The sequence below is a fragment of the Geotrypetes seraphini genome, chromosome 10 (assembly GCF_902459505.1).
Source record: "Geotrypetes seraphini chromosome 10, aGeoSer1.1, whole genome shotgun sequence".
In the NCBI taxonomy this organism is placed as follows: domain Eukaryota; kingdom Metazoa; phylum Chordata; class Amphibia; order Gymnophiona; family Dermophiidae; genus Geotrypetes; species Geotrypetes seraphini.
The window spans coordinates 16,664,769-16,688,164 of NC_047093.1; the positions used below are offsets into that span (position 1 = coordinate 16,664,769).

Below are 23,396 nucleotides of genomic sequence, written 5' to 3' on the forward strand. Positions count from 1 at the left end.
AATTTCCTCAGAAGTCTTTCATGAGGTACTTTGTCAAACGCCTTTTGGAAATCCAAATATACAATGTCAGCCGCCTCACCTTTTATCCACATGTTCATTCACCCCTTCAAAGAAATGCAGTAGATTGGTGAGGCAAGATTCCTCTTGATTAAAGCCATATTGGCGTTCTCTCATTAATCCATGCTTATGTATATGTTCTGTCATTTTGTTCTTTATAATAATCTCTACCATTTTGCCTGGCACCGTCAGTCTCACCAGTCTATAATTTCCTGGATCACTTCTGGAGCCCTTTTTAAAAATCGGCGTCACCTTGGTTACCCTCCGGTCTTCTGATACTGTGCTGAATTTTAAAGAAAAATTCCTAGCAATAGCTCTGCAAGTTCATTTTTCAATTCTGTCTCCACTCTAGGATGTATACCATCCGGTCCAGGCAATTTGCTACTGTTCAGTTTGTCAAATTTACCCATTACACCTTCCAGTGTAAGCCGTATCCTTTTTTTCTCTTTATTTCTTTGTTGTAAGAGACATTTTATTATCCCCCATCAAACATGACATCTTGCCTGGATAAATGAATACAGAGAAAAAGAGGATTGTGCTTCAGATGTAATATAGATTCCTTGTAGCAGGTTCTGTAAGCTTTAGAGTGTCATGCACAGTTCAAACATAAGCTGTCAAGAAACCATTCAGCCTCAAGAATGCCGATTACAGGAAGGGCTTTGTTTTATCTGTAACAATCTAGCATGTAATTCATACTCCTTCAAGATGGTGATGTTTGGACTTAAAGCGGAAAAGTTAAATTAATCAGGGGATTTAGGGGTCATTTCATCTCCAGTCTGCTCATGTGTCTCAGTGTTGCAACGTCACTCATAGTTAATCCCAACTTGCCAGACATATGGGGTAGATACTGCAAAAAGCAGCAAAATTTAGGTGCCCGAAATATAGGCGCTAAGGGACTAATTCTGTAAACGGCACCTAACCACACCTAAATTGTAGGCACTGGTCCACGCAGCCATCAATCATCTGCTGGTGTCCTTTATAGAATCACTCCTAGCAGCGCCTAGGTATCGTTAGATGTTACTAGGTAGGTACCAATATATTGGGCCAGGTTTTACCGGTACTTATCTTGCACACTTAGCAATGCACACTGCACAGCCTCAAACACTTCACTTATCTTAAGTAGCAACATTCTAGAGCTCAGATTGTGATGTCATAATGCCTCATTCCACCAATGCCTAAGCTCCGTCCTCATCTGCACAAGCCTCAAACACTTTAAAATCCTAAGTAGCAACATTCTAGAGCTCAGATTGTGATGTCATAATGCCTCATTCCACCAATGCCTAAGCTCCGTCCTCATCTGCACAAGCCTCAAACACTTTAAAATCATTAGTAGCAACATTCTAGAGCTCAGATTGTGATGTCATAATGCCTCATTCCACCAATGCCTAAGCTCCGTCCTCATCTGCACAAGCCTCAAACACTTTAAAATCCTAAGTAGCAACATTCTAGAGCTCAGATTGTGATGTCATAATGCCTCATTCCACCAATGCCTAAGCTCCGTCCTCATCTGCACAAGCCTCAAACACTTTAAAATCCTAAGTAGCAACATTCTAGAGCTCAGATTGTGATGTCATAATGCCTCATTCCACCAATGCCTAAGCTCCGTCCTCATCTGCACAAGCCTCAAACACTTTAAAATCATTAGTAGCAACATTCTAGAGCTCAGATTGTGATGTCATAATGCCTCATTCCACCAATGCCTAAGCTCCGTCCTCATCTGCACAAGCCTCAAACACTTTAAAATCCTAAGTAGCAACATTCTAGAGCTCAGATTGTGATGTCATAATGCCTCATTCCACCAATGCCTAAGCTCCGTCCTCATCTGCACAAGCCTCAAACACTTTAAAATCCTAAATAGCAACATTCTAGAGCTCAGATTGTGATGTCATAATGCCTCATTCCACCAATGCCTAAGCTCCGTCCTCATCTGCACAAGCCTCAAACACTTTAAAATCCTAAATGGCAACATTCTAGAGCTCAGATTGTGATGTCATAATGCCTCATTCCACCAATGCCTAAGCTCCGTCCTCATCTGCACAAGCCTCAAACGCTTTAAAATCATAAGTATTCGAGGCTTGTGTGATTAAGGCAGAATTTACTGGACTGGGGCAGAGGCAGTGACAAAACTCGCGGGGATGAAGAAATTGAGCTCCTGCGGGGACAGGGACAAATGGGTCCCCGTGTCATTCTCTGCTGTATGCCAACCACTTCACATGAGTGGTTATGGTAATGCACCGAGGTAGAATTGATAAGTGGTTAATGAGAAACAGAGAAGCAGTGAAGCGCCTTATAAGTTTGGGCAAATTATCTTAACTCTCCATTACCTCAGGTACAAACTTGGATCGCAAGCCCTCTGGAGACAGGAAAATACCTTGAGGTACTACTAAAAAGACATGAGAAATTTAAAAAAAAAAAAAATTTAAATATGGCATCTGCTCTAAAATGCATCTTTAAAATAGGGAATAGTCAGTCTGGAACAGAAAACCTTTGTTCACGTGGGATCCCTACGAGGGTCGAGTTAAGGAACTAGGTCATTAGCACTCAGACTTAATGAGGTGGGTCAGTAGAGTGGGCAGACTTGATGGGCTGTAGCCCTTTTCTGCCATCATATTTCTATGTTCTATGTTTCTATGTTTGTGCAAAGAAGGTGTTTGATTTTCAGGCTGTATTTGATTTCCTCAGAGAAAATGGCAAAACCAAACAAGAACGAACTGTGGTAACAAACAATGTTCAGTACAAATGTGGATAGTTTTGTTATTTATTTATTTATTTTTTTTAAGAAATGAAACAATGTATTTGATTAGCACTATAAAAATGCAGCAGAAGAAGGTGATAGTAGGCATTGTTAAAAAAAAAAAAGTTTTCAGTAAATAAATAAAAAGTTTCTATTGTCTGATATCCCAAAGGATTCGTCCTTCCCTCGTCATAAATCCGCAGTCTCATACATAGTTCACCACTGAGCCCTGCAGGGTCTCTGCTCTGCTCTTTATGAATTAACAATGGCGGAGATTGTTTTGTTTTCCCCCTACTTGCTTAATAACCGCGTGGGCATCGATAATGTGACTCGACCTTCTTTTCTCTTTCTTCCAGTTCGAGAAGCAAGAAACCTAATCCCTATGGACCCGAATGGGCTGTCTGATCCGTATGTGAAGCTGAAACTTATTCCCGACCCAAGGAATGAAAGCAAAAAGAAGACGAAAACCATACGCTCTACCTTGAACCCGCACTGGAACGAAACATTTACATTGTGAGTCTGATGTGGCGTTCTTCTCTCGGCGGAACTGTTTTGGACCATTCTATCGGCTCTACAGTGTAGCTAATATGTCTCTTGACAGTGGCCTAGCGAGCGTGAGCGGTGCCTGGGGTGCTGGCGTCCCGCCACGCATATGCCCCTTCCCCGTGGCGTGGGTCCCGGGAGTGACGTTGGAGAGAGTGCCAAAGCCGACGCGGGCAGCTGCTCGCGCCGAAGTTGAAAAAGCATGGGGGAAGGGGCACGCGCGGGGCAGGGGGGAGGAGTGAGATGGGGGGGTGGAGAGGAGGAGGGGTGCTGGAGTCCCGAAGAAGACACCCCCGATCCATAGAATACGTTGTTAGTTAAGGTTTGGATGGTTTCATTTCTGCTACAGTTTCAATAGACCCCAGTTGATCTCTCCTTACTGAAGATGATGGAGAGATGATGTAAGTCATTTAACTGACCCTCTGTGTATCAGAAATAATTCAGCATTAAAAAGCTACCAAGTGATGGGAGGGCCAGGCATTTGCATGGAACTGCATCAGAAATTCTTAGCCATTTGCATGTAGGGTTCCTGTTTAGGATACTATCCAGACCTTGTGAGATCCGTTTACTAGGGCTGCCCGATTTTTGATTCGATTCAGCCTATTGAATCGATTTTTCGATTCGATTTTCCTTCCCAAATGGGTGGTGGGTTTTTTTCCCAAACATCCCCTTTTATAGCCTCTTCACCCCCTTCGCCCTCTCCTACCCACACTGGCGCTGTGGTGTAACCAAAATAAACAAAAAAGACTTTTCGTCTTTCTGTTAAATCCTAGCTCACGTTCGCGGTCTTAACACCACCTCTGGCAGGATGCACATTTCAAATCTGACATATTGTAATCGCAAAATAGAAAATAAAATTATTTTTTTCTACCTTTGATTGGCTGGTCATTATTCAGATCTTGTTGGTCCCAGGCTCTGGTTGTCTTCTGATAACTTGTTTGCCAGGGTCTCCTACTTCTTCTTTCTCCATGCTAACCATCCATCTTCTATCTCTGTCCTCCCCTTCTGTTTCCCTTCCCTCCCCTGGAGGTCTGGCATCTTTCCTTTTTTTCGTCTCCATCCCCAGTTCCACCTTTTCTCAACTACCCTTTCATCCAGCATCTCTCCCTCCTTCCCCACCACCCCAGGTTCCACCAGCTCTCCCTTTCTCTTCCCAACTACCCTCCTATCCAGTATCTCTACACCCCACTCCCCCGCACCATCCCTTGTGTACAATTTCTTTCCCTTTCTGTTCCTTTCCTCCCTAAATCCCATTGCCCACCATCCCTCTCCCGTTTTTAGATGAATTATTTCTTCTATCCCTCCCCCCATTTCCCCTCTCCCCCAAGTTCATCTCTCCCTCCCCCAAGTCCATCCCCCTTCTGCATGATCTCCCCCAAGTCCATCTCCGCCCTCCCCATCTGTCTTCTCCCTCCATCGTCTCCCCATCTCTCCTCCAGTCCACCAACTCCGTCCATCTCCCCTCTCCCCCCAGCTCTGACTCCCAACACAGAAGCCCAGTATTTGGCTGGCAGAGAGCAACACTCGTGCATTGTGGCACCTAGCAAGAGCTCCAGGCGCTTCGCACAGCAGACAAACACTTTTCCCGTGAGCTGCAGAAGACGCAGCTTTGCAAAAGCGCAGTGAGAAGTGTCTCCGCAGCACTTCCAATGCACTCGTGCACCGCTCCTCGGGAGCCCCCGTACGCCACCACATCACCTGGCGCTCGCAGGTGCGCGGGGCTCTGGCCGTCATGGGGCCAATAAAAGGCCAGCTACTGGCACGACCTGGGAGAGCAGCAGCAGCAAGAGCGGTGCATGCAGGTGGCGGATCGGGGGCGTTTGCCGGGCTCCGGGGGGAAGCATGAGCGTGCATGCGGGAAGATGAGGCATGGGCATCTACTGGCAGCCAACTAATTAAAAATCACTTTGTTGCCGCCGTTCTGCGCGCAGAGGTCCATTCGGCTTTCCCTCTGCCACCGGAGTCCTTATTTCTGATGTAACTTCCAGTTTCGCAAAACCAGAAGTTACATTAGATGGAAGGATTCCGGTGGCAGAGGGAAAGCCCAAACGGGTCTCTAGCAAGGGGGCTGATGAATCGGTGAGTTCAATTTTTTTACAAAAACAAATCGATTCAAATTGATTCACCCGATGTGAATCGATTCGAATCGGGCAGCACTACCGTTTACTCTAAGACGGTGTATCGCAAACTATGTGCCGCCTGAGATTCCAGGTGCGCTGTGAAATGCCAGCGATGGCTGACTGCCTACAGGACGTGCCTCTCGCGTTGAGAGGTGCAACTTGTACGTAGTCAGCCAGTGCCTTTCCTCTCCGCGCCTCTTCCTTCCAGTACACCTCCCTCTTTCCTCCACTGGCAGCTGAGGCTCCATCTGGAGGGCCTTCACGCATGCACGGACATCGACATGATGACATCATGCACCCGTGTGACTTCATCGCATCGACGTCCGCGCACTTCTGGATGCCTCGAGCTACAGCCGCCATGTTTAGTGTGCTGCGGCTTTGCAAAGTTTGCCAGACGCTGCCCTGATAGTTACACTGTGGGGTTCTTTAAAGTGCGCTTACTTGCAACTTAACAGCACACTGCTGCCAGTAGGGGGAGGCGGTGCTTCAATATTGTGTTTTCAACAATTTGGGGAAGGCAGATCCTCTGCAGCCCTGCAGAACTCGCCTGTCCCTTACTTTTGAAAATGTGATCTCGAAACAGCTCCCCCAGTGGCAGGAATGTAGGTGGAGGACTCTCGCACAGCTTAGAGGGAACGCTGGCCCCGCCTGTGTGGCAGTCGTAGGGAGCATGCCCAGCATGCCGTCAGCAATTATTGCATTGTGACTTCTGTGTTGGCGAGTTTAAGACTGCTTGCAAGTAGTGTGAATTAGAGAATGACACGGGGAAAAAATCTGTCCCCGTCACCGCCCCGTCACCGGCCCACCATCCTCTGCACCGCCCCGTCACCGCCGATCCCTTCACCGCCCCGTCACCGTCACCGCCATCCCATTCACCGCCCCGTCACCGTCCCCGCTGCATCCATATAAGCCTTTTTCCTTTCACTCCCTCCTTCCAATTTGAGCCGGGAACACTAGCGATCGCACGGTCCCCGCGGCCACTACCTGCCTGCCCGGTCGATCCTGGTGTTTGGCCGGCTCTCTCCCTTCTCCTCACCTTGGTTTGTGGGTTTTCTTTTTCGGCAACCTGCGCGCTTTCCCAGGGAGCCGCACACGCGCGGCTGCTCAGTGTTCGATCTTCTGCTCTGCTGCAACTTCCTGTTTCCGGTTGCGTCAGAGCAGAAGATCGAGGCTGAGCAGCGGCGGGTGTGCGCGGCTCTCTGGTAGCGTGCGGGTCGCCGAGGAGGAGGATCTGCGGACTGGGGTGAGGAGAGGGGAGAGAGCTGGCTGGGCACTGGAATCGATTGGGCGGGCGGGTGTGAGCTGCGGGGACCGCGCGATCCTTCATGCCTCACTGCGGGGGACAAGACCATTCACCGCCCCGCGGGCGGTGAATGGCCTTATCCCCGTCGCCGCAGCGACTGCTAGTTTTCTTCCCCGTTTTCGGCGGGTGACCCGCGGCTAAAATGCGGTGGCCGCGGGTAAACCGCCACCGTGTCATTCTCTAGTGTGAATGCGTTTAGCACCTCCTGCTGTCAAAGTGCAGAAGTGAATGCATAGCATGCAGTAAGTACAATGCGTTAACTGTGGTATGCAGTTGATGCCCATTCTCTGCCTAGCTCCCACTCCCCAACCCAACGTGGAGTTAAGGCGCAAATTAGCGCACACTAATTGCCATGGTAACAGTCGGCACGCTTGCGCAGAAGTCGTTAACATGCTGATGTGGGTATTATCTGCTTAGCAAACACGAAAGAGTGAGTGGGCTCCTTTGTTTTTAAGCAATGTTCCCTAAGGCAGGTTTGACCCCTCTTTTTTTTTTTTGTCTGTGTGTTCTCTTTTTAGTAAACTAAAGCCATCGGATAAAGACAGGCGGTTATCGGTAGAGATTTGGGACTGGGATCGGACCACCAGAAATGATTTTATGGGGTCCTTCTCATTCGGGGTGTCGGAGCTCATGAAAATGCCAGCATGTGGATGGTAAGATGCACTCTTTTAAAAATGAAACTTACAACGATTAGCTCAGCGAGATTACAATAGTTTTGTCTCTAGTTCTTCTGTGTTGCCTGCTCTTGAGGTTGGTTTGTTTTTTTTTTTCCCTTGGGGAGTTGCTGAAATTTAGGACATCGCATTTGAATTACCGTTTTTGCTGGCGTATAGGACGCAGCAGTGTATAAGATGCATCCCCCCCCCCCCTCATTTTATACACACTTTTAAGAAAAAAAGAATCATTTTCTACGTTTAAAAATATAAGAATTGCCGCTGCTGGGTCAGACCAGTGGTCCCGCGGCGGCCCTTAGTGCATGTTGCATTGCTTTCAGCTGTGTATGGCTGAAATTATCAGATGCAATTAAGGAGAGATTTCTCAGGGCATCAGGCCGCCAAGTGGTATAAATTAATAGCTGCTTGAAAGATATTTGGAATATTGAGATAAAACAGCAGATTTCTGTAACTCAATGGCCATGGATTTGGACTTGGAGGATGGGATGTACAGCATCAGCATCTATGAGTCAAACATATATTTTTTTTTTTTTGTTACATAGAGTTTTTTGGACCCCTGTTAGATTGCAAAAGGTAGATAGTTCAAAGTCTAATAGATGCTGGCACTGTCATCTTGATGTAGGGACCCTGGATCATTGGTTGTTTCATTGTCCTTTGATTCTCAACTTTTGATGCTCAACTATATGGGGACAAATCAATTTGATTTTGGGATCTTCAATTCCGCTATCTTATGAAGTTGTAATTTGTGGTACGTTGTTGTCACCGAAACCTCCTTCGGATAAATATAAAAGTAGATTATTTGCTTTTATGCCTGGGATAGCCATGCAACTGGTGACCAAAAATTGGGATCGGCTTAATTTCTCCTTTTGGTGGGATTCTGTATGTTTATATTACAAATACGAGAAAATGAATTCAGAAATGTTGTGTAATGATAAGTTATTCAAATTAACTTGGAGTCCATTGACAAATTTTATTAACGATGATTTTTTTTTTTTTTTTTTTTAATTTTATTTTCACATCCAGGGTGAGTGGGTGGGGAAGGTGGAGGGATAGCAGATTTTCATCACTATGTTTAATAAGATTTTTATTACTTGTCTGAAGTAATGCATTTGTTTTTTTTTTGTTCTGGTATGGAAGGGGGGGAAATGTCTTGAAATATTTTGATGATTGATTCAAGTGCAATTTTGAAGTTATTTAATATGTATATGTATATCTAATGCACTATTTTTGAATAAAAAATCAATAATAAAAAAAGGAATATGTATGTTGAAGAAGGCACCTCCTATTTGCTGAAACTGGGATCCTTATTGGGTCCACTGATTTAAATAACGACTTGATCGAAGATTGGAAAAAAAAAAAAAAAAGAACAAGTAATTAAGGAAAGATTTATAAACTATGCAGTTTATAAATCTTTCCTTAATTGCTTCTGATAATTTCAGATAATCCACATTTTGGATTTGTAGTGGAGAAGGCTTCGTCCAAGGCTAGACAAATGCTGGGCTGTATCCGTAGAAGTTTTGTTAGCTGGAAGCCAGAGGTCATAATGCCTTTGTACAGGACCATGGTGAGGCCTCATCTGGAGTACTGTGTACAATTCTGGAGGCCACATTACCGTAAGGTTGTGCTGAGAGTTGAGTCAGTTCAGAGAATGGCCACCAGGATGATCTCGGGGCTCAAGGATCTCCCATACGAGGATAGGCTGGACAAATTGCGGCTATACTCTCTCGAAGAACGTAGGGAGAGGGGAGACATGATTGAGACATTTAAGTATATCACTGGCCGTATCGAGGTAGAAGATGATATTTTCTTTCTCAAAGGCCTCTCGGCCACAAGAGGGCATCCGCTGAAAATCAGGGGCGGGAAATTTCATGGTGACACCAGGAAGTACTTCTTCACGGAAAGAGTGGTTGACCACTGGAACGGGCTCTCAGTGCAGGTGATCGCGGCCAGCAGTGTGCAAGATTTTAAGAAAAAGTGGGATGCCCACGTCGGATCTCTACAAGGGTAGGGTAGAGGTGATGCCATCAGAGCATGACCCCTAAGAGGGTAGTTAGGGGAGGGTTAATGGAGTGGGCAGACTCGATGGGCTATGGCCCTTTTCTGCTGTCATTTTCTATGTTTCTATGTTTCTACCTCATGCAAAGTTGTCATTTCTTTAATAAGACATTAACTAATTTTTCTGCGGCCCTTCAAGTACCTACAAATCCAAAATGTGGCCCTGCAAAGGGTTTGAGTTTGAGACCACTGCTCTATGGTACACCTCGAATACCGTGTGAAATTCTGGTTGCTGTATCTCAAAAATGATAGCGGAATTAGAAAACGTACAGAGAAGGGCGACAAAAATGAGAAAAGGGGTGGGATGGCTTCCCTATGAGGAAAGGCTAAAGCGGCTAGGGCTCTTCAGCTTGGAAAAGAGATGACTCGGGGTGATATGATAGAGGTCTATAAAACACTGAGTGGAGTGGAAAGGGTAGATGTGAATCGCTTGTTTATTCTTTCCAAAAACACTAGAACTAGGAGACATGTGATGAAACTACTAAGTAGTAGATTTTTTTTTAAAAACTGATAAAATACTTCTTCACACAACGCGTAATTAAACTCTAGAATTCATTGCTGGAGAATGTGGTGAAATCATTTAGCTTAGCAGGGTTTAAAAAAAAAAAGGTTTGGATAAATTTCCTAAAAGAGAAGTCCACAGGCCATTATTGAGATGCGCTCTGCCACATTAACAGTGCTAGGTAAGCATAGTTAATAAAGGATTAGCTGTGAACAAAAGGAGCACTGAGCAGGTGGCAGTTGAAAGGTAAAGAGCTGGCATGGGCAGATTCTGTTTCCTTATTTCGTAATGCAGATCCCTTGTCTTGGATTTAGCGTGTAGCTTTGTGGACTCGTTGACAGGACTTTGCTTATCAAGTTTCAAGTTTATTAAAGTTTTGATTTGAACGCAATATCAAGTAATTTCAATGCGTATAACAATAATAGTTTTGGGGGGGGACAAATAAAAACCATTTAAAACAATAAACGTACAATCTTATCCATAATTATTTAAAGATACATAAGGAATACAAGGATAAACTACATTTGTTTAAAAATTAAAAAAAAAACCCAAAAAGAAAAACATTTAGGGAAGAACAACATCAGGAGGGGTATTAAAAGATTTTTGGTGAAACTTGGTCTAAAAGTAATTGGTTGTTTTTTTTTTTAATAAAAAAAGACTTAATCTAAATGAGAATAGAAAAAATCAAGAAAGATTGTCTGATCTAAGCTTCATGTGTTTCAGGTACAAATTGCTTAACCAAGAGGAAGGTGAGTACTATAACGTCCCCATTCCGGAGGCGGATGACGGCAACGTGGAGCTCCGACAGAAATTTGAGGTGAGATTTAAGATCAGATAATATTTTTTTTTTTTTAATGCCATTATGTAGTTCACTGAAACATCCTTACGCAGTTTCTAAAATGGAGGACTTGAAGCGCGTGCAGAAATGAAGTGTGTTGGCCCATTTTGGAGCATTTTTCTTTCGGCTGTGAGTACTTGGTTTCCATCAGCAAACTGCATGGATAATAAAGTGCCCAAGGTATTTCAGAATAAAATCTCTGCACATTCCTTCCAGAAAAATGAGACACGGGAGTATACTGCATGCAGGTTTTGCGGTCATCTTAAAGACGGTGCGAGCATTTTAAATTTTCAGTTTGCGCATTTTGTGAAAACTGTCCAGAAAATGTTTTGGAGCTATGGAGACCCATTTTCAGTCTTCTGATCCCTTCTCTCAGAGGTGATTCAAGGCCTTACCTCTCCACCCTCTTTGTCTAGCATCTCCCTTGTCCCCAAGGTGACCAGCATCTCACCCTTTTTTCTACCCCTCCCCCTCTTATAAGGCAAGGTTTTTGCCTTTTATCTCCCTCCCCAATATATTCAGTCTTTTCCCTTCTCCTCTCTACTCCCACCCATACCCCTTGCAGCCAACATCTCATCTCCCTCTCTCTCCCCCTCCCCCCCCTCCTGGTCTACCACCTTCCTATTAGAAAATGACACGGGGAGCAATCCCCGCGGTGTGGCTGCGGTTTAGCTGCGGGCTATGGAGACTCCATGGCCAAATCACTGCAGACACGAGGACAAAAGTTTTCACCGCCCGCAAAAACGGTGAAAAGATTTGTCCCTGCAGGCAAATGTATCCCTTCTACATACCGCGATTTACCGGGTCTTCACCGTGTGTTCGGTTCACTTCGGGACGGGTGTCTGATTTTTTTTCCAGCGGCCATGCTTGTCGGCCATGTGGTCTCCTCCAACTCGTCTCTCTCCACCCGACTTGCACGTTGCCTGACTCCGCCCCTTTCAATATTCTGGCTCCTCATTAGTCAGTTCTTTCCTGCTCAAGAAGGGGACCAATCGCTACTGCCACCCATGATATTTAATGGGTTGCAGTAGCGATTGGAAATCGGGGGATTTCGGAGCTGAGAGGCAAGCCCAGGATTTTTTTTTGGAGTCGCTGCCTGGATTGGAGAGGAGTCACTGCTGCAGACTTGGAGGAGCTGAAATTTCATTGAAAACTTCGGCGCTACAAGTAGAGGTAAGGTGCACACTTTCCTACTACTTGCCTGCCCAGGGTTGGCGTAAACTATGTAAAAAAAATTTTGTACAACGCGCTCACGCGTATAACGCGCAAGAATATGCGCGGTTTGTAAAAACCACTTATAACGCGCGCGTTATATGCGAGAGAATACGGTAATTGAGTAGATCGGATGGGATGTAGCCTCCTTGAGGTTCAGTTCCTTTAGTTTGCCTTGAACACGTGAAGTAATGTAAGAACAGCTTTCGTTCTCGAGCTTTAGCGTTGACGTCAAGACCGTTTCCCTTCACTTTGTTCGCAGGGGCTCATGAAACTGGCTTCATTCATGGTTAAAATGTGTTCCAGGTAGTTCCTGCCCATTTAATGCATAGTGGCATAGTAAATGACGGCAGATAAAGACCCGGACGGTCCATCCAGTCGGCCCATTACTTCAACCCATTACAAATACGTGATTCAATTAACTTGTCTCTTCTGTGCTATTTCTGGGCCTTAGACTAAAGTCCACCTGGCCTTGTCCTAGGTTCCAACTGCTGAAAGCACAGCTGCAGAACGTGGTTTCCTGCAGCTTTCAAAACCGCAAAGCCAAACTTTCTTTTCTGAACAGCGAGTAAAGGAATACGGAAAACTCTTCAAATGCGTTGTAGAACTTGCCCAAGGAAGAAATGACTGCGTAGCTCCAATTCTGGTTTCTGTTCTCAGCCTAGGGCAGGGGTGTCAAAAGTCCCTCCTGGAGGGCCGCAATCCAGTCGGGTTTTCAGGATTTCCCCAATGAATATGCAGGAGATCTGTTAGCATGCAATGAAAGCCAGTGCGTGCAAATAGATCGCCTGCATATTCATTAGGGAAATCCTGAAAACCCGACTGGATTGCGGCCCTCGAGAAGGGACTTTTGACACCCCTGCTTTAAAGGCTTCACTATTGTCTAAACCAGGGGTTGGTAACTCCGGTCCTCGAAGGCCGGAATCCAGTCGGGTTTTCCCCAATGAATATGCAGGAGATCTATTTGCATGCACTGCTTTCATTGTACGCTAATAGATCTCCTGCATATTCATTAGGGAAATCCTGAAAACCCGACTGGATTGCAGCCCTCGAGGAGGGACTTTGACACCCCTGCTTTAAAGGCTTCACTATTGTCTAAACCAGGGGTTGGCAACTCCGGTCCTCGAGGGCCGGAATCCAGTCGGGTTTTCCCCATTGACTATGCAGGAGATCTATTTGCATGCACTGCTTTCATTGTACGTTAATAGATCTCCTGCATATTCATTGGGGAAATCCTGAAAACCCGACTGGATTGCAGCCCTCGAGGAGGGACTTTTGACACCCCTGCTTTAAAGGCTTCACTATTGTCTAAACCAGGGGTTGGCAACTCCGGTCCTCGAGGGCCGGAATCCAGTTGGGTTTTCAGGATTTCCCCAATGAATATGCAGGAGATCTATTTGCACGCACTGGCTTTCATTGTATGCTAACAGATCTCATGCATATTCATTGGGGAAATCCTGAAAACCCGACTGGATTGCGGCCCTCCAGGAGGGACTTTGACACCCCCTGGTCTAGGGGCTCCTTTTACTAAGGTGCGCTAGCGTTTTTAGCGCAGGCAGGAGATTACCGCCTGCTACGCTTCTAGAACTAACGCCAGCTCAATGCTGGCGTTAAGGTCTAGCGTGCGCTATTCCACGCGTTAAAGCCCTAACGCAGCTTAGTAAAAGGAGTTCCTAGGTGTATTTGGTTCCTGTTTTTGCTGTGTATTTGTATCCATTTCTGCTCACTGACACCTGGGTTACTTGCCTATAATTATGCCTCTTTGCCTTTCTCCTAACCAAGCCAGCCTTTTTCTCGTTAATGTTTTCTTTCCTGTCTCTTTCCCAGGGCTGTCATATAAAAAATATCCACTTCTTGAAGGTAGTTTGTTGTTTTTTTGTTTTTTTTTTGCTCGGCACTGATTACACTTAGCATTAACACATCAAGACCTCTTCCTCTTTTTGCAGAGATTTTGAACATCTGACTCCCTCCCCCCCCCTTGAGTGCTCCTCAGCTTTGTCAGGCCTTTAAAGATGCACTATTTTATCTACCGGTAATTACTCTTTTCAGAATGCGTGGGGTGGGATGGGATGAGTTCCAAGAGACTGGGATGTTTTTGAAGCGAGAAATGCATGGAAATTGAGCACAGAGGGGTTGACCTTTCCCTAACAGAACGAAACAGGTGCATCTTTAAATTAATGAGCTTTTCTTTCTGTTTTTACATGTCCTTTATGGAACTTTTAGGAAGTTCTGTAAATCAATGATCATGTTCACTTGTATTATATATTATATTAAAATATGTAATATATATATATATAATGTATATACAACGTATACATCACAGGCTCTTCTTTTAAGAGCATCCATAGGACTGAAACGAAACCATAATGCATTTACAAAGAAAAAAATGTCTTGGAAAAGCTGACCTAGGAAGAAAAATCCTTTAGCTCAGGGGTGTCAAAGTCCCTCCTCGAGGGCCGCAATCCAGTCGGGTTTTCAGGATTTCCCCAATGAATATGCATGAGATCTATTAGCGTACAATAGAAGCAGTGCATGCAAATAGATCTCATGCATATTCATTGGGGAAATCCTGAAAACCTGACTGGATTGCGGCCCTCGAGGAGGGACTTTGACCCCCCTGCTTTAGCTGAAGCTCCTTTAAGAAGAGCCAGTATGCATACACATATATGTATTTATGACACCCCCCCCCCAGATGCAAATCTTTCACGTGACCAACTAATCCAAAGAAACAATCCAGTAGCCATTCAAAACGGATTGCCCGAGGCTGCTGTTCTGTTTCTCCCACTGCCTGCCTTCCCAGGCTGAACTCTCTCTTGCTCAATATAGTGCTTCCTCTTGCTTTTTTACCCTTTGTCCAGATTAATTTTGCACTTTTTGTTCAATATTTTTGAACTCGTCTTGCCCAGTCTTCCATTTTCTCCCCTTGCAGCCTAAAAGGTTCGCCTGCTCTATTTTTTTCTTCCCTTTGAGTCCTTCCTCTCCCCATCCTTAGCTGGCAGAGCTGGAAAAATCATAATTTTTTAAATATAAAAGGTTGAAGAAATGATATTTTTTTTTAAAGGAAGACAAATAAAACAGTGACGCATCAGATAACAGTGGCCAACACTCATTTTGGTGCCTCAAATGTTAGACCTGTTTCTGGGTTTATTTGATCTGCTGATTCCAAAAATGGCACCAGTTTTCTGCTCCAAGATATATACCCGAAGTGGTTCAAAACGCACTATTCCAAAATAATAACAAATACCACTTCCAGAGAGAATGTAACCAAAATATATTCTCTTATAATTCTAGCTACTCAGGAAAAGGCCTCAGAATAGGAGCCTACGCGCAGTCTTATCACAGACTGAAACTTCAGCATAGCTGCTCCTTGCTCCAATCATTGGCCCAAAAACCTGAGAATTTATTCAATTCACTTTAAATATTTTTTTAAATAAATATGTATAATTTTTTAAATATTATTTATAAACTCATGGGTACATCTCTCTAATAGTTTGAGAAAGAATTTGACAACTGAATACTTATCTCAGCGTTGTCATTGCTAATTCATGTTTTGCCTGTTTACTGCCAATAAGTTGCCGACGTGGCCAGCGTTTCGTGGACATAACACTCAGTCCACTGCTTCAGGGCCAGAGGCAGAGACATTCAGGCATTTCTCCGTTGTTAGCTGTGGGGCGTGCGTCCGATCGGATAATTTGCATGAGGACTCTGTAGTGAATCGGTCGCCCGGTGGAACTCGGCCACGAATCGCCTAATAACGATCCAGACCGGTGAGCTTAGTGAACCTAGGCAGATAATGGACTTTTAACACGCATGTTACAGCCAAGCCTGTCAAAATGAAAGAGCATATCCTCTACTAATGGTGTGTAGTTGTCTGCCTTCTTGTTGCCAAGAAAGTTTTTTCACAACAAGAACAATGGAAGACCAGGCCCATGATTCGATTTCATTCATTGATGCTATGAAATGTGGGTCGTTTATAAGTCGTCTGATCTGTGGATCATCGAAAATTCCTGCCTTCAGGTTTTCCATGATAAGTCCAGGTAACATATGCGCTCTGTATTCAATGGACGAACCGTCTTTATTCAAAGCCTTTACAAATTGTTCATATTTTTATGCCAGTGTGCATTATAGGAAAGGAAGTAGATGAATAGTTGTAAAACAAAGGTCGTTATACACACACACAAAAAAAAATGTGGGTAATTTAAATACATAAATTTCCCACGCAAAAAAGAAAGCTTGTTAATGATATCCCGATTTTGCAGAAGAGATCTTTTAAATAGCGGTAAAAAAAAAAAATGTAATAAATTCAACCATATCTGAGAAAGTAGAGCTGATGCGGTCTATCCGATGCAATTTTCTGAATCAGCGCCCCAAATAACCCCAGGAAAAGGTAAAAAAAAAAAAATATCAAGGCACCAATAATTTTTTTTCATTGGCCTTTGTAATCAGATCGGCACATACAAGCTACAGTAACATATGCCTTGTATGTGCTCGCTTAGCTTAGCAGTTTGCCCCCTCTCTCGGTCTCCCACCCCAGTCTGTGAGCAAGCTCTCAGCTTATTTCAGTGAGGGCTCCAGACTTTCTAGAAAGTTCCCATGCATATATTTGAATATTTTCTGTTTATTTATAATATTTATATGCAGATTACAACTACGTAAGTGGGCAACAAAAACATATATACCGTATATACTTGAATACAAAGTTGATCCAAATTTAAGTCAAGACCCCCCCATTTTTCCCCACAAAAAGGAGGAAAAAATGGTTGACTCGAATATAAGACGGACGGCTTAATATTCAAGTGCCCTGCCAGGATCTGCACCTAGCCCCCTCCCTGCCGAGCACTGCACCCAGCCCCCTTCCCTCCCTGCCCTGCCATACTGTCTTCCCTCCTCGCCCTGTCCACTGTACCTCCTCTCTGCCGATATTCTGCATGCTGCCGTGCCTTCCCCATGACCCACGTACCTGGAATCCCTGGTGGTCCAGAGATGTAGTGGGCAGGAGCGAGCTTTCCACGCTCCTGTCCCACAGCTGAGCTGGTTGCTGTCCTGAGTTCGGGCGGTTCAGCTGTACCGAGCAGAAGTGCGCTTTGGGCGCTGCCGCTCAGAGCTGAGCGGCTTCCTGAATGGATGTGGCGGGTCTTGTGAGAATTCGTGAGAGCCATTCAGGAATCCAGTCAGTGCCGAGCAGCAACGCCCAAAGTGTGCTCCTGCTCGGTACACCTATGGACCACCAAGGATTCCAGGTACGCGGGTCATACGGAAGGCGCAGTGGCATGCAGGATGTCGGCAGAGAGGAGGTAGAATGGGAAAGGAGGCAAGGTGCAGAGCCTGGTGGCCTGGCGGGATGCCTGCAACAAGTCTGGGAGGGGGGCGAGTGGGCGCTGGCCCAAATATAAACCAAGACTCCCATTTTTGGGCCCCAAAATCTCAGTTTATTTTCGAGTATATATGGGAAACTCAGCAGAACCACTACAAACAGTATAAAACCAATCAAACAGTAAAATTCTCTCTCATCAGCTAGCCAGCTCCTCAGGTGTATACATATGATTTTCATTTTAGACTTGGGAAGGCAGAGCAATGTCAACGAAATGCCCAGTTGGGTAGTAATGCTGTTTGCTTGGTTTTTTTTAAATGAAATTACCTGATTAGCAGCTGAGGATGAATGCTGAGACTTGAGAAGGAGTAAGGGTGTCATAACTTATATATGCCCTGGCAATGTCAGAATTATGGCAGGAAACTAAGAGCCAGGGGGGTGTTGGAAGAGGGTCTCCAAAAGCCAGTAATGCCCTCTGCCTGTAATTTTGAGCATTATGCCACTGTCATCCTTGGAAATTGAGTTCCTATTTTCTTGCTATAGCTCTGATGTCTAGTTCATATCTTTTATGTTGATTCTATATTCATTCTGGAAATGAATATATCGGTGTTTGTGTATGTGATATGGTAACTAACATTTAGCAGAGTATACAGACTTTTTCAGAGCTTGGTTTATGGGGTTAGATTCTCTGTGCCACAGAGACTCTTGTCTACTGGACATAGCTTGACACAAATCAAAGCCATTTTGTACCGCCAACAGCCTTGAGAGTTGACATTGTCCCCCAAATTAACAAATGACTACTCTGTCCTAAACTGGACTTGCCTGAAATCTATGGATGAAACCAGTACTTGTTTAAGTCCACAAGTGCTGTCTGTATGTGAAAAGGAGTAGGGGGGTGGGGCAGATAAATGGTCTTCCAAAAGAAGAAGGCCTGAGGAGGTCCATACACCAATTTGATTAAGCAACAAGATTCAAAGAGCTTTCAATGTCCGCCAAGAAGATGTGACTCAACACGGAGCCCTGTTTCGGCACTTTAAAACCTGCATCTGGAGTCACGATCTTATGGTAATTGTGCAAATCATTTGGTGTAAATTCAGAGCACACAGCACGGAAGGCGAAGCCAGGCACAAACCTTTGTGACAGCTGCTACAGTCTGACGTATAAGATCACAAATCCTGATGCAGGCTTTAAAATGCTGAAACACTGCCCCCTGTTGGTGTTTAGACCTCCTCCTTTTAAAAGACCATTTATCCGGCTCTATTCCTTTCGACTGTTCTACCGTTGTAGGGTTTGGTGCTTCCATGTTTTTTGTGCAGTCTCTGTGTGAAACATGACTAGATCCCAGCGTCATGAGGCTGTTCTTGAAATGCCTTTCACTTTCTTGCTGGCTTATGCGATTTTGTACTGCTCTTAAAATTAAATGCTTTGTAGGTTGTTTATATATTTGGGTCCTTGACAGTAAAATTAAACTCCACTGAAACTGATCTGGAGAATTCTTTAGACATCGAGGCAAAGCAGGATTTCAATTCCTTTGTTTAATATGGTTGCCAGTTTCTTTGCGCCCTAGAGGTATTCATTGGGGTGCTTTTTTTTTTTTTGAAAATCATTTTTATTGAGAAGGGAACAACAAGGTAACAAAAACAACAAGTACGCCAAAGGCGCAAATACAAAAAGGCAAGTACAAATAACAAGGTAGAAACCCAAAACTGCACTCTGGAGATGGTCCCAAAGAGGGTACAATGACAGAAGAGTTGCCGAGGAGGATGTCCTCCTACATACCGAAACAGGGAAAAAGTTAACAGCAAATACAGAGGGTATGGAAGCAGACTCGTCCCATCCCTGTAGCAAGAGGAAAAGATACCAGAATCCCCCCCCCAGGGTCCCCCCCATAGGAGGGAAGAGACACAAAAAGCGGCGTCCAAAGGTACCCCGTTGGCCCCCTACAATTTATAATAAAGAAAGCAACAACAAAGACCAGCCATCCAGAGCAGCTCCCCCTACCAGGGGGCCGCTCGCCACAACATTCAACACCAACTGGTCAGAGCAACAAACACACCATTGATATTTTTTTCTCTTGGGGGGGGAGGAGGTGGAGGGAAGGCGTCCTTTCTCTCCTACTATAAGTGATTCCTTATTAAACAAAATCATTTATTTCTCCCCACAAATATCATCTCTTATTTTGGAGGCAATGGGGATTAATAAATAAAGTCATTTAAGGGGTGATTCTATAACCAGGTGCCTGATTTTTACACACCCCTTGCGAGCCTAAAATGTATACAGTGCTAGCATTTAACCCCTAAAAGTGCCAGGGCTTAGCGCTGTTGTGCGATGACGCACGTATTAAGTGGTATAGGACTAGATTCAGTAAATTATATCCAAATTTGGGTGTCAAAAAAAAAAAAAAATCTAACCTAATCTTTGGTTTATATACCGAGTTATCTCCCGGTGGAGCTCGACTCGGTTCACATGTAATTAAGACTAGAGTACATAGCAGAAAACAGGAGAAGGAAGAACTAATTAAAAATTAAAGTACATAAGAAAAATAACTATAATATTATCATTTCGTTGAGGCTGTAGTTAAACATTTAAAAATTGCGAGAACAACAAAGTTTTCAGGAATTTACGAAATAATTGCAGCTGGCCTAAAAGCCTAATGGAGTCGGGAAGTTCATTCCAGATCTCCACAAACTTGAAAACAAAAGATCGACTGAGCTTCCCACAGATTTAACTCCCTTAAAGGAAGGGAAGGCTAACGTATATCTTTGTGTGCTTCTCAAATGGCAAAGCCTAAGGGTGTTCCAACGTAAGGGGACAAAAGGATCAAAAAAGTGCCTCGAGTGCTTTTCTGTAAACGGCGCTCCAAGTTAGTTAACTGCGATTTATAGTCTAACGCATAGCGCCAGGATCCATGCTCGACTGTTGGGCACGGGGGATTTACACCTGTTGAAACCTGGCATAAATCTTCACATGTAAATTAGGCATGGACCCCCCCCCCCAATTCTGAGATACTGCATGCAAATTTAGTGAACGTGCCTGACCCGCCCATGTCTTTCCTAAGGCCACGCCCTTTTTCAGTTATGCACTAAAAGATCTTTATACAATAGTGCAGTGTAGTGTGTCATAAGAATATAAGCATTGCCTTTGCCGGGTCAGACCAGGGGTTCATTGTGCCCGGCAGTCTGCTCCCGCGGCGGCCCCCCAGGTCCATGACCCGTAAGTGTTCCCTACCTAACCTAAAACGTCCATACCCTATTCGCTTAATGTCCTGTAAGGTAAACCTCTATCTGTACCCTGATATCCCCTTCACTTCCAGGAAGTCATCCAGTCCCTTTTTGAACCCCAGAATTGTACTCTGTCTTATCACCTCTCCGGGAAGCGCGTTCCAGGTGTCTACCACCCGTTGAGTGAAGAAGAACTTCCTTGCATTCGTTATGAATCTGTCTCCTCTAAGTTTTTCTGAATGACCTCTTGTTTTTGTCATCCCCACTAGTCTAAAGAATCTGTCCCTCTCCATCTTCTCTATGCCTTTCATGATCTTATAAGTCTCTATCATGTCCCTTCTCAGTCTCCGCTTTTCCAGGGTAAAGAGCCCCAGCTTGTCCAACCGTTCGGCATATGAAAGGTTCTCCATGCCCTTTATCATCCTCATTGCTCTCCTCTGGACCCTCTTGAGTATTGCCATGTCCTTCTTGAGGTATGGCGACCAGTATGGGATGCAGTATTCCAGATGTGGGCGCACCATTGCTCGATACAGTGGCAGGATAACTTCCTTCGTTCTGGTCATGATACCTTTTTTGAGAATGCCCAACATTCTGCTCGCTTTCTTTGAGGCCACTGCGCATTGCGCCGCTGGCTTCATTGTGTTATCCACCATTACCCCCAGATCTTTTTCTTGGTTGCCTTCCCCCAGTACCCTCCCTCCCATCGTATAGCTATACATGGAGTTCCCCTTCCCTATGTGCAAGACCTTACATTTCTCCACATTGAAGCTCATCTGCCATCTTTTTGCCCACTCACTCAGTTTGTTCAGATGTCGCGAGACGCTGGCAAGGAGCAGAAGCACCGACTGACGAGCAGTACGTCCTTGGGCAGTCAGCCGGTGCCTTTCCTCCTCTCCACGCCTCTTCTTCTCCGACAGCCCCCACCGGCATAGTAATTGCAGGCCCGGGACCACATCTGGAGGGCCTCTGCGCATGTGCGTCGATGTCCGCGCACTTCCGGATGCCCTCCAGCCGAGGGCCCAAGTTTAGTGTACCGCGGCTTTAAAAAAAAGTTTGCCGGACACTGCAGTAGTGCGTAGTGAGATGCAAGTTTAAAGCCAAGTTCTTGGTAATTAACACAAATTATTGCATGTCCCCAATTACTGGCACTAATCGGCTTGTCACGCGATTAAATTACATGTGTGCCCAAATTTGCATATGCAATTTTGGGCGCTGTTTATAGAATTCAGGGGTAGATCGTGTAAATTCAACAGGTGGAGCGTGGTTGGGCTCTCACACATGTAACGTACAGAATATGTAAATTATGTGCATCCCTGTTGCATATAGGTGCTCCCAATTGTGCCACATCTGTGGCTGGTGTTACGGGGGGCGCGTAACATATTCTAGAATAGAATCTGAGCGCCCTGGCGCCACTGGGCAACGAAATGGGAAGTGCCCAGTTATAGAATTGGCCCCTTATCGTCCAGTCGGATTTTCAGGGAATCTTGCAGCCCATTAATCCATTAATTCCGGTTATCGAAGGATAGCAATATCCAGCTTTGCCACATTACAGAGCCAAAGATTTCTGGATTGCTTCCTGATGTTTCCTTTCCCCAGAGCAGGGGAATTTCTTAGTTATTTCCTTCTTAAATATTTTAGATTAAGAAATATGAAACACCAGCCCCCTCTTTTACCAAGGCGCGTCCATTATATTCTACGGACACCTTAGCATTTGGTGCGTGCTAATTGTTAGCGTGTGGTAAATCAGTTAGCGTGCCTTAGTAAAAGGGACCCCCCAAGTTTTATTTTTTCATGTGCTTAGAGAAAGCTGAGGTTCGGTTATCATTTGAACGCTGGTGGTCCTCGCTGCTCAGATACAGAGAGGAGGAAATACATTTAAAAGCAGGGGGGGGGTTCTCTGTAACCCCCAAACTGGTTAAGGTCAACCCAATCCACAGAGCAAAAAGTCGCTCGTGCTAAAATTAAGGCCTGATCCACAGTCTTTTTTACTAAGTTGCCATTTTGCAGGGTGTAGAAGCAAAACCCCGAATTTAGCAGTTAAACATATTCTTAAAAGTGCCACCAGTCTCTTGTTCGGTGGCTTTGCAGGTATTTACCAAAGCAAAATAGAAAACCAAGGCGGTCCCATGGAGAGCATCCAAAGTAGCAAAAGGCAGTGGGTAAATATTTTAAACATTAGTCCTGTTAAGCGGGTTTTCCACAGAGCTGTTTTAATGCTCGCTTACCACCAGAGGGCAGCAGAGTATCACAGTCAGTAGGTGACTGTCCTCATGTCAGGCGTGCAATGGTCATGAACCGACATTAAGAGAAACAAAAGGGAAAACTCCTAACCCAAGTTACTTCCTCATCACACTTTTTATTTAATTAAAAAAAAGAAAACATTAAGAAAGTGGAACAATATCGAGGAATAGTAGAGAAGCAGACCAAACAAAATAAGAAAACAGTCTTAATTAGACGTTCTCCCAGGCATAAAAATGTGCCTGATATGGCTGCATTTCACCAAGATGGCTTTATCGGAGTCAAGCTTACTGAGACAATAAATACGAAAGACAGCGATATACAAACCTAAAGATTAGATTAGATTAGACAGCGGGCTCCTTTTACGAAGCTGCGATAGTGGTTTTAACGCGCGCTAAACTGCCCCACGCGCTCGACGCTAACGCCAGCATCGAGCTGGCGTTAGTTCTAGCTGTGTAGCGTGGGTTTAGCGCGCGGGGCAATTCAGCGCGCACTAAAAACGCTATCGCAGCTTCATAAAAGGAGCCCAATAATAATTTCATTAACAGTCTTTTAATCCCTCCGTTCCACTTCTCAAAATCTTTTAGT

At 44.8% G+C, this 23,396-nt stretch overlaps 1 protein-coding gene across 3 annotated transcripts in view; it reads left to right on the plus strand.

Moving 5' to 3' along the window:
• PRKCA (protein kinase C alpha) overlaps nt 1-23,396 on the plus strand; it is a 594,635-nt gene that overhangs the window by 464,257 nt on the left and 106,982 nt on the right. For all 3 annotated transcript variants that reach the window (XM_033960343.1, XM_033960344.1, XM_033960346.1), the window contains 3 exons: nt 3,148-3,304; nt 7,276-7,410; nt 10,712-10,805. In XM_033960343.1, the coding sequence (XP_033816234.1) occupies nt 3,148-3,304; nt 7,276-7,410; nt 10,712-10,805 (386 nt within the window). The remainder of the gene's footprint in view (nt 1-3,147; nt 3,305-7,275; nt 7,411-10,711; nt 10,806-23,396) is intronic.